The sequence below is a fragment of the Papio anubis genome, chromosome 10 (genome assembly GCF_008728515.1).
Source record: "Papio anubis isolate 15944 chromosome 10, Panubis1.0, whole genome shotgun sequence".
NCBI classification, from domain to species: domain Eukaryota; kingdom Metazoa; phylum Chordata; class Mammalia; order Primates; family Cercopithecidae; genus Papio; species Papio anubis.
Window position 1 is genome coordinate 103100581 of NC_044985.1, and position 10871 is coordinate 103111451.

Consider the following 10871-nt stretch of genomic DNA (forward strand, 5'->3'; position numbering starts at 1 on the left):
TTTTGAACCCCGACAGCTGCTCTAATAGACCAGTGAGAAAAAACACACAATTCCTGCCCTGTGAAATCGACATTCTAGTGGGTGAGGTGAATGGTAATAAAAAATAATCAAACCAATAAATGCTAATTTGTGGCTCTAAGAAGACTGATGAAGGAAATGCCACGAGATGCTGTAAAAGGCAGTTCTGACCTACTCAGGAAAGCCAGGGCAGCCTGCTGGGGGACCTGGGGCTGGAGCTGAGAGCTGAAGAAGGGGGAGGAGTTAGAATTGTGGTCGGGGGAGGGAGGGAGGAGTACGAGTCCTCGAGGTGGGTGAGTAAGCATGGATCATCGCTCATGTTTATAAGAAAGTGACAGAGGGACCTGGGGGCCGGGCGGCTTGTTTGTGGGCTGCCCCAGCTTCCGTGCGAGCAAGTCTCGCCTGGATGGAGGCGGGGCAGCAGTCTCCCAGGTCCCAGCTGGGGCTGACGTCGTCCTGGTGCGTGCCCAAAATAGCTGGCTCCGCCCTCTTTTCCCGGCAGCCCCTGCAGGCCCCCACCCCCGCCAGGGGACTGGCGGAGCGGGCCTTCTCCCGGTCTCTAGTAGTTTCCGCGCCGCTGACGCATGCCTGCGCGCACAGCTGGGCCGGGCGCGTCCTACGCAGCAGCCGCGAGCCGGGCTGCGGGTGCCAGACGGTTCCCGGCGGGGGGCAGGGGCGGGGCGCCGCAAGAGGCCGGGACTCCCGGCAGAGGAGGTGCAGCCGGGGGCCCGGGTCAGGCTGGGGGCCCTGGGTCGGACTGCTGGAGTTGGGGGGCCCCGATAGGGCTCCTGGGCCTGGGCGTCAAGATAGCTCTTGGCCCCGGCCTTCGGGGGCAGATAAGGCTGCGGGAGGGAGCCTAGTCACCGGCCGCAAGCAGAGCCTGGTGGGCTCCACTTCCAACTGGGAGCGCCTCCCGCCACCCGGGGGGAGACTGCTGCAGCCACAGGGAGGGGCTCTTGGTTTTTTCCGCCTGACTCCTTCTCTCCTGCAGCCCCAAGGAGGCCCGCTTGACGATTGACCAGTTGCCATGGCATCCTACTACGAGATCCTAGACGTGCCGCGAAGTGCGTCTGCTGATGACATCAAGAAGGCGTAAGTGCCTCCGTGTGCAACAGAAAACCTCTCACCCTCCACCCGCCACCACCATGGGGCACTTCAGAGTGACACCTGTAGGTGTCTGAGGGAACCAGGTCCTTAGAAAGCCCTGGGGTGGGGGGCTTCCTCCGAGTGACACCTGCAGGGAGGAAAGAGACCCTTGGTAGAGTACAAGCAGAACGTCCAGAGAGTGAAGTAGTTAGTTCCGCTGGGAGCTGCACTGTGTTACGAGTTGTTCTCCAGTGGATCTTCCCCTCCTTCTCCTCCTCTCCTCTCCCCTCCCCTCCCCTCCCCTCCCCTCCCCCTTCCCCGTTCCCTCTTCCCTCTAGATTTGGGCATTCTCAGGCTGCAGTGCAAAGATGCCGAGGCTCTGTGAGGAGGAGGGGCCGGTGTCCCTGTACTCTTCGAGGCCACATGTGCCCCAAGCTTTGCAGCCCCAGTCCAGCGAGCCCTAGGGAGGGGCTAGGGATAGGCCTTCTCACCTTGGCATTGTATCCGCTTGTACACGTGGTCCCAGCACTGGTGGCAGATGAGAGAGGGTGGAACTTGATGAAAACATCACAGCAGAGGCAGCCCTAGCAGCTGGGGTGGACTGGGACACGGCGGTGAAAGGACAGTGATGGGCTAATGGGAAAACGGGTCGTTCTGTTCCTGGGTGGGAAGTGCCTGCATTTGTCCCCCAACCCGCTCCTCTGCACCCACTTTCTGCAGGTATCGGCGCAAGGCTCTCCAGTGGCACCCAGACAAAAACCCAGATAATAAAGAATTTGCTGAGAAGAAATTTAAGGAGGTGGCGGAGGCATATGAAGTGCTGTCTGACAGTAAGGGCCCGAATCAGGCAGGACCCAGCACATCACTCCCTACTTCATGCCCCAGCTCACATTTTCCTAAAGCAATGTCTCTGCCACCCTAGTTTCCTCTGTGCCTGACATTTAAGCTCCCCCTCCCACAGGGACAGCTCAGTATCTGCTCCCCAGAGTCTGGTAGGAGTGACTGGCATGAGACCTGCAAGGAGAAGGAAGCAGGGCAGGTAACTCATGTGAGCTGAGCCTCCTGCATGCCAGGCATTGGTGGGTGTCATCTCCATGAGTTCTCACAGCCGTCCTATGAGGCAGGTTCTATCACCCCCATATTAGAGGCAAGGAAACTGAGGCTGAGAGAGGTGAAGTAACTTGCTCAAGGCCATGCAGAGCTGGAATATGAATCCAGGTCGGCCTTTTTATTGATTCATTCAAAATGTAATTCACTGAATGCTGACAGTGTCCGGCACTCTCTGGGTTCTGGGGAAACTGGAGGACAAGCAGGCACTGTCCTTGCCCAGAGGGGCAGGGAAGACCAACACTCACCAGGCACACACACAGACAGTTACAACTTGTGAAGAGTATTCTAGAGGGAAGAAACGGGGCAGGTGGAGTGTTAGGGAATAACGTGCACCTGCTTTTGTTCTGGTGGTTGTAGAAGGCCTCTCTTAGGAGGTGACATTTAGGCTAAGCCCCGGTGAATAATAATGTAGTAATCATTAGCTAACATTTATTGAACACTTCCTATGTGTCAGGCACTGGTAGGCAGTTTACGTGGATGGTCTCATTTGATCTTTGCTACAACCCTGTGCGTTAAGTGCTGTGATGACAGCCATTTTCCAGATGAGAAGAGGTCGGCTGTGTGAAAGGCTGAGTTGCTGCCTAAACCTATGGCAGGGGTGCCATGGGTCCCCTGCTGTGCCTGCCTTCCCCCGCCAAGTGTCAGAGTGTCAGTCTCTGGACAATCCTTTGAGCGTCCTAGCCTGGAAGGGGAGGCCATCCCAGAGGGAGGATGAAATCATCTGGTCTCTTTTTGCAGAGCACAAGCGGGAGATTTACGACCGCTATGGCCGGGAAGGGCTGACGGGGACAGGTAGGTGGAGTGACGAGGTCCAGGAATGGAGGTGGGGCAGGGAGGAGAGGGGCAGGGCAGATTCTTGCAGTGGAGGCTTTCTCAGACTCCTGGCCATGCCTTAGGTGAGGTCCCCAGGTCGGGGCAGGATGCATGCCCTAAGCTCTCTCCTTATCCTGCCTTTCCAGGAACTGGCCCATCTCGGGCAGAAGCTGGCAGTGGTGGGCCTGGCTTCACCTTCACCTTCCGAAGCCCCGAGGAGGTTTTCCGGGAATTCTTCGGGAGTGGAGACCCTTTTGCAGAGCTCTTTGGTGAGTGGACGCCGGAAGCCTCTGAATGGCTCAAATTCCCCTTCCAGGCCTGTCCTTCTATCATTTGGGAGGCCCTGAGGTAGAAGGCTGAGAGGGGATGGGAATGCCATGGACAGAAGATTTTGTGGAGCTGGGTCCAGTGAGAGCTGGGACAGAACCATACATGTGCCAGAACCCCCGTGATCCAACAGTGACACTTCACAGACTCACTTTATTAAATGACAACGACAATAATATGCTGTTAGACCTCTACAGTAAGAGCTGTGAAAGCAAGACTCAAAGCATCTTGTTAACAATATTATTATTATTACCTATAAAACAGATACTGGTATTTTTTAATGATTGATATGTGCCAAATATTTTACATTCCCTAATTCTCTAGTGAACCCTGAGAGGTGGGCAATTTTATCTCCATTTGCAGATGAGAAAACCAAGGCACAGCCAATAGCTCAGAGTCACATAGCACATGGCAGAGCTGGACTCCTAGCTGTGTCTGCCTGTCATCGCGTCATGATGATTTGCCTGTACTGAAAGAGCCATCTGTCCTCCATCCCTCTGCCCCCTCCTTCCTTCCTTTATTCTTTATTGTGGACAGAATTAACTAGTGAGCGTCTTCGAATTCAACATTAAAAAGGAATTTAATTATAAATAAGCCCAACTAAAAAGCGGAAAAGAAAAACCCTACCCAGTTGCTTAGCATTTATACTTCCAGACTTAACAGCAGGGCTCACACACTTTTGGGGGGAAATATCATTACCAGAGGATTGCTAATCTGTTTACTTGTTGCAGATGACCTGGGCCCCTTCTCAGAGCTTCAGAACCGGGGTTCCCGACACTCAGGCCCTTTCTTTACCTTCTCTTCCTCCTTCCCTGGGCACTCTGGTAAGTTTTGCCCCTTCCCACTTTTGCAAGCTCCGATTCCTGGAACCCTTGGACTGAGTTTGTTGCTTTTCCAAGCCTGTCTCCTGTGTTGGGAGCCCTGCCTCCAGCAGCCCTGCGAGGAGGCCTGGCGCCTCGGTGACCACGATAGGCAGCGCAGTCTTCTTCTAACCACCTCTCCTCCTTCTCCCTTGTCCCGATGCCAGATTTCTCCTCCTCATCTTTCTCCTTCAGTCCCGGGGCTGGTGCTTTTCGCTCTGTTTCTACGTCCACCACCTTTGTCCAAGGACGCCGCATCACGACACGCAGGTAAGAGCTCCTTCTGGGGCCATAGAGGTGTAAGAGGTCTGCTGGGTAGCTGTATTCAAATAGAAAATTGGCTCCTTGAGGGCAGGGCCCAGTCTGCACTCTCTACTGCGGTGGCCAGAACTGTGACCAGCACCTGCAGGAGTCCATCACTGCTCGTTGCCTGAACTGTGCTCTCTCTCACAGAATCATGGAGAACGGGCAGGAGCGGGTGGAAGTGGAGGAGGATGGGCAGCTGAAGTCAGTCACAATCAATGGTGAGGAGTGGCTCCACCACCCAGCCCCTGGCAGGAAGCCCCAGCCCCAACCTCAGCAGCCTCCTCCCCAAACTGCTGCTCTCTGAACTCGCTTGGGGCTTGGGAGGGAGTGGCAACAGGCCAGACTGGTAGGATCAGAGATGGCAATGCTGGGAAGGGGGCGGAGGAGTCTCACGAAGCCATCGCCGTCACTGTGAGTGGGGTGCCTTACATTTGCAAAGCACTTTACTATTTTTAAAGCACTTCCAGATATACGATATCCTCTGTATTCTTCAAGCATCTGGGGGAGTACACAGGGCAGATGGTATCCACTCAGTTTTAGTTTGGGGAGCCTGAGCTGCAGCATAGTTAAATGACCCTAACTTCCAAGTAGCCCAGGCTCAAGACTCTTTTCTTCCAAGTAAGGGGAAGGGCCAGGAGTCAAACTCAGGACGCATGATTCCCGGAGCAGAACTGTCTCTGCAACACCTTGCTGTGCAGGACCGTCACCATAGCTCACCTTTCCTGCCTGCTGACTCCGAGCACTGTGCACCAAGCCCTTTACATGGGCTGACGTATTTAATCAGTGGAACAATTTGAGTATGAAGGCACTATCATTTCCATTTTCTTTTTCTTTTTTTCTTTTTTTTTTGAGACAGGGTCTTGCTTTGGTGCCCAGCCCAGCACGATTATGGCTCACTACAGCCTCGACCTCCTCAGCTCAAGCAGTCCTCCCACTTCAGCCCCTCGTGTAGCTGGGACTACAGGCGTGTGTTACCATGCCCAGCTAATTTTTAAATATTTTGTAGAGTTGGGGTCTCACTATGTTGCCCAGGCTAGTCTCGAACTTTTGGGCTCAAGTGATCCTTCTACCTCAGCCTCCCAAAGTGTTGGGATTACAGGCATGAGCCACTGTGCCCGGCCATCATTCCCACTTTCTGGATGAGAAAAGGGAGGGGTAGGGATATTGAGTGACTTGCCCAAGGGTAGGAGCTCCTACCTGGTAGAGCTGAATACTTCCCTGTGCTCAAAATCACAACCCTAGGTGCCAAAATGCATGTGTGCCAATTCCAAATGAGAGACTCTTAAGTGGTCAAGGTCGTTACTGTGTGAGGCAACCTGGCAGTAATACCCCGGCTCAGGTTGGGGCCTCATGGTGGCTGTGACTCTTGCAGGTGTCCCAGATGACCTGGCACTGGGCTTGGAGCTTAGCCGTCGCGAGCAGCAGCCGTCAGTCACTTCCAGGTCTGGGGGCACTCAGGTCCAGCAGACCCCTGCCTCATGTCCCTTGGACAGCGACCTCTCTGAGGATGAGGACCTGCAGCTGGCCATGGCCTACAGCCTGTCAGAGATGGAGGCAGCTGGGAAGAAACCCGCAGGTGGGCGGGAGGCACAGCACCGACGGCAGGGGCGGCCCAAGGCCCAGCACCAAGATCCAGGCTTGGGAGGGACCCAGGAGGGTGCGAGGGGTGAAGCAACCAAACGCAGCCCATCCCCAGAGGAGAAGGCCTCTCGCTGCCTCATCCTCTGACCACCAGGCCCAACCTGACCTGATCCAGGTCTTGACTGGGGGTCTGGCTCACTGTGGGAAGAGCAGAGGGGAGTATCCTGAGTTGTAGGAACTGCTTTGCAACTCCATGCTCCCTCCACGAGTTTCCCTCCCAGGCCCCCCGCACCCCACTGTGGACTTGGGATTTGCTGTGCTCAGCCCAGGACTGATAGGTCCCTGGTGAAACCCAGGGTGGGGGGTGTCAGGACAGTGGAAGGGCCCAAGGAGCCAGGTTGCATTTATTGGATGGGGAGCTCCAAGGGGAATTAGTGGTTTGGGCTGGGCCTTTTGTGCCCAGGTCCTCTGCCACCTGTGTTGCTGATGGTGTCAAGGAAGGAGGACTTGGCCTAGGGTTGTCTGAGCCGGAGCCGGCAGCTCCACTGGGGAGCAGCGCAGGCGGAGTGGAGCCTCCTGCTCTCCTGGTCCAGCTGCAGACCCCCAACCCTGGTTTCTGTGCCATGTTGTGCTCTGACTGTCTCTGTTGCTTCTCTTCTGGTGTTGCTTCTCCTCCCTCCCATTCTCTCTGCAACTCCCTGCGGGCCGCATCGCTTGCTTTCACTGCCGTCTGGCTAGGACTCCCTTCTTCCTTCCTTCCCCGAGAAGGCCTCAATGTGGCGAGGAAGATGCTGGGGCCGGTAGGGCTGTGAGGTCTTCTGGGGAGGCTAGCTGGGTGGGGCGGGAGCCTCTCAGCTGTCCGGATTCAGAACTGGAGCCCACTCCTCCTCCCTTCTTCCCATTGCCTCAGCCTGCCCTCACCCTCAGGACTAGGCAGAGGTGAGGCTGACTCACTCTGAAGAGGTGGGATAGGACCAGGGGGAACCAGGAGGGAGGCCTAGGTGGGAACTGCACCCATACTGCTTCCCTACCATACATCAGGGCTCAGGGAGAGGCCATGCGGCCAGCCCAGGTCTGCATGCTGAGCCCTGTCCTCCACAGCTTGCCGCTGATGCTCTCTCCTGTCACCCCGCCCCCGCTCTCTCCCCAGATGTGTTCTGAGCTGGATGCCGGGATCCAGAATCGCTGCACAGTTCCAACAGGACAGCGCCCTCCCCCATGTGCTGGGAGGGGACCCTCCATTTCTCCCCCTCACCCATGCTGAGTGTAGAGCTGGGGCCTGGGTAGTGGGTGGGGGCCGGGTGGGAGGCGGCAGTAGTCTTAGCCTGTGCACTCTCTTCCTTGGGTGTTTCGTGCTGGCTCCTGGGAACTACAAATCCCAGAGTGCGGTGCGCCCGGCCTCATTTCTGATAGATCCCGCTTGGGGGAGGTGGTGCGTGGTTACTGAGCTGTGCATCTTGGGACATGTAGTAGCCCAGGTCGGCTTGTCACTCACTGTGAGATGGGGAGATTTTGTCTTTTGATTTATCCCTGGAGGGCTGGCAGGGTTGTAGATGAAGGAGGAATGATCTGAGCATTGGTTCCCCTGACACATCTTGCTAGCCCCAGGGTTAGAGTGGGCAGGGCAGAGCCGTGCAGCACCTGGGAGAGGTTCCTTTCCCATGGGCAGCCTGGGGTCCCAGGAACAAGCCAGGGCGAGTAGCATGTCCGCTTGAGCAGAGTGTGGCCCCAGAAAGCTGAGGAGTGTGGGTGGCAGAGAGCTTTGAGGGCAAGGCCACCCGCAGGGGCGTGTGTGTGGCGGGGCTTGGCATGTGATGGCAGCTCCAGGCATGCTGCTGCTTGTATGGCTTTCTTTGGCCTCTGACCCTGCTGCCCATTCTTTCCAACATCACAGATGAGCCGCCTCTCCTCCTCCCTGCCTGGGGATCCCGGTGGCCAGGGAGGGGAGTGGTGGAGCTAGCCGCCGTTAACACTGAGCCTCAGAGATGAACCAAAACCAGCTGGGCTGAGCTCAGATCCAGGGGGAAATGCTGGAAGTCAATAAAACTGAGTTTTGAGAGCTCGGTGGCATGTTGTGTTCTTGTGTTCCTACTTTCCGGAGTGGCCCAGGAGGGCCTCTAAGGGACAGTGGGTGACACTTCAGGCCTCACACCTCCCTTTATGCCCCTACAGCTAGAGGTGCAGGCCTTGCCAGTTGAAGGCAGAAGTGCCCTCTTTGACCAGGCTGCCCTCCCCAAGTATGTTATGGAACACCAGGCAATGCTCCATTCTTTCCTTTCACCTCTTGGGGGCCCACAACCAGCTTTCTCTAGCAGCTGATGCTGCCCTTATGAGGGGCCTCACCCCTTAGCACTTCACAGCACAGCTAGGACCATACTCAGTTAAGACTTAACTGAGGCCGGGTACGATGGCTCATGCTTATAATCTTAGGACTTTGGGAGGCTGAGGCGGGCAGATCACTTGAGGGCAGAAATTTGAGACCAGCCTGGCCAACATGGCAAAACCCTGTCTCTACTTAAAAAAATACCAAAAAAAAAAACAACAAAAAACCGGATGTGGTGGTGCCTGCCTATATGCCTATAATCCCAGCTACTCGGCTGCTGAGGCAGGAGAATCGCTTGAACCTGGGAGGGAGAGGCTTCAGTGAGCCAAGATCAAGCCATTGCACTCCAGCCTGGGCAACAGAGTGAGACTGTCTCAAAAAAAAAAAAAAGAAAGAAAAAAAAGACTAAAAGCACAGAAAGCTGAGAACACACAGTGAAACCTTTAAACCGTACCCCCGCGAGGCCCACAGACTAAGCCCCTGGGCAGGTTTCATTGGCTCAGCCCAAGGTGTGAGCCAGTGGCACGTGGAGTGGCACGAGTCCAGCCTGCCCAGGGCCCAGGGCCCACAGAAGAAAAAGCCAGGTACCCCTTCCCTTTCATCTCCAGCCACCGTGCTGGGACAAGCACCTTTCCGTTGTCAGGGAGGGCCGGGTGGCTCCCCAGGCCTCTCTTCCATTCTAGGACGGGCTCTTGCTTCAGCATCAATCACCAAAGGGCCTCTACTATATTTTTCTCAAAGCTAAGAAGCAGCCTACCCTGAAAGAGGAATTTCAAACTTCCATCCTGAGTCGGGTGGAAGTTTGCAAATGGCTGTTTCATCTACATCTGTCTAGCCCTTGAGATGGCTATCACTGGTGCTGAACCTCAGCAGAGTGTGGGTGAGACAGCGGGACGGCCTGTGGTCAGCTGGCGGGTCCCTTCACTCCGGCTCCAGGGCAGATGGTGTTTGCCCTGTTTTTTATTTAAGGAGACTGAGTCTCAGCATAGGTAAGTGGCCCTAACTCCCAAGTAACGCCAGGCCTAAGGCTCTTTTTGCCTTATTTCATGTCCACCACTTCTGTCCAAGGACACCTCATGACATGCAGGTGAGTATACCTTCTGGGGCCATACAGGGTGGAGAGTTCTGGGAGCTGCGGTGAGACAGTGTGTCCTTTATCCCCAGGGGAACGCCTGTCCTAGCATCTCACAGGCCCAGCCTGAACTCACTGTCAGAGTTTTGCTATAGTTTTGCCTAAGGTGTGGCAGGCACTTTGCTAATATCACCTTGTTCAGGCCTTACCTCAATCTGGCAGCAGAAAGGCACAAAGCAGCTGCCAAGAACTGAGGGAGGGCGTTTCCTGGCTTCAGTAATCCCAGCACTTTGGGATATGGCGGCAGATTGCCTGAGTTCCCAGACTCCAAGTGGTGAAACCCCGCCTCCTAAAATTTCATCCTGCTGGCTGGAGTAGCTGCAGGGAAAATTTGAGCCCAGGAGGAGGTAGTGAGCTGAAGATCAAGACTGAGCCAGACTCTCCAGCCAGGAGCACTCTGCCCCAAAAAAACCCCCAAAACAAAAAAAAAAAAAAAAGAACTGAGAGGAGAGGCAGTAGAGAGGGGAGGTTAGCCAGGTGCAAACTCTAACTCCACCTTTACCATTCATCTATCTATCTATCTATCTATCTATTCTATCATCTATCTATCTATCTATATCTATCTATCATCTACCATCTATATTTATTCTTTTTTTTTTTTTTTTGAGTCAGAGTCTTGCTCTGTCACCTGTGGCTGGAGTGCAGTGGCACGCCTCAGCCTCACTGCAAACTCCACCTCCGGGTTCAGTTTACCTTCCTGCCCCAGCCTCCAAGTAGCTGGGATTACAGGTGCCTACCCACCACATGGCCTTTTTTTTTTTTTTTTTTTTGTATTTTAATAGAGACAGCTGCTTTTGCCATGCTGGCTGTGGTTGGTCTCTAACTCCTGATCTGTGGTGATATGCCTGCCTCGCCACCAAAGTGCTGCTGGGATTACAGGCTGGAGCCACCATGCCTGGCTAATTTTATTTTTAGTAGAGATGGGCCCATGTTGGCCAGGCTGGTCTCCAACTCCTGACATCAGGTGATCTGCCTGCCTTAGCCTCCCAAAGTGCTGGGATTACAGGTGTGCGACATTGCGCCCAGCCACCTTACAATCTTACAAGTTGTGTTATGTGTTACCACAAGCAAGTTCTGTGCCTCAGTCTTTCCATCTGTAAAATGAGACTCATCATGTAAAGCACCTTGGAGACTGCTGGCCACGTAGGAAGCCTCTTTCTAACCTAGCGTTCCCGCCTAGGAGGGCCTTACTGGCAGCTGGTGTTCTCCCGCTGTGCTCTCTGCACCTTCTGAGAGATCAGCAGGGACCGGCTCCGGGGTTAGGCTGGGTTTGGAGTCCAGATGCCCAGCGGACAGAAATGTGTAGGAGTCTGGG

At 55.0% G+C, this 10871-nt stretch overlaps 1 protein-coding gene across 3 annotated transcripts; it reads left to right on the forward strand.

The window, feature by feature from the left end:
- The first annotated feature begins 528 nt into the window (after nt 1-528).
- DNAJB2 (DnaJ heat shock protein family (Hsp40) member B2) lies at nt 529-8160 on the forward strand. Of its 3 annotated transcripts, XM_009183101.2 has the most exons (10): nt 529-732; nt 1010-1110; nt 1825-1934; nt 2953-3006; nt 3174-3296; nt 4086-4178; nt 4382-4484; nt 4668-4738; nt 5893-6096; nt 7252-8160. In XM_009183101.2, exons 2-10 carry the CDS (start codon nt 1046-1048, stop codon nt 7260-7262), a joined length of 834 nt encoding a protein of 277 aa, XP_009181365.1. In that variant the 5' UTR covers nt 529-732; nt 1010-1045; the 3' UTR covers nt 7263-8160. The 3 variants fall into 3 exon arrangements, with proteins under 3 accessions (XP_009181365.1, XP_009181364.1, NP_001162567.1); XM_009183100.2 differs by having other exon boundaries at nt 5893-8160; NM_001169096.1 differs by lacking the exon at nt 529-732 and having other exon boundaries at nt 1046-1110; nt 7252-7262.
- The last annotated feature ends 2711 nt before the right edge of the window (nt 8161-10871 follow it).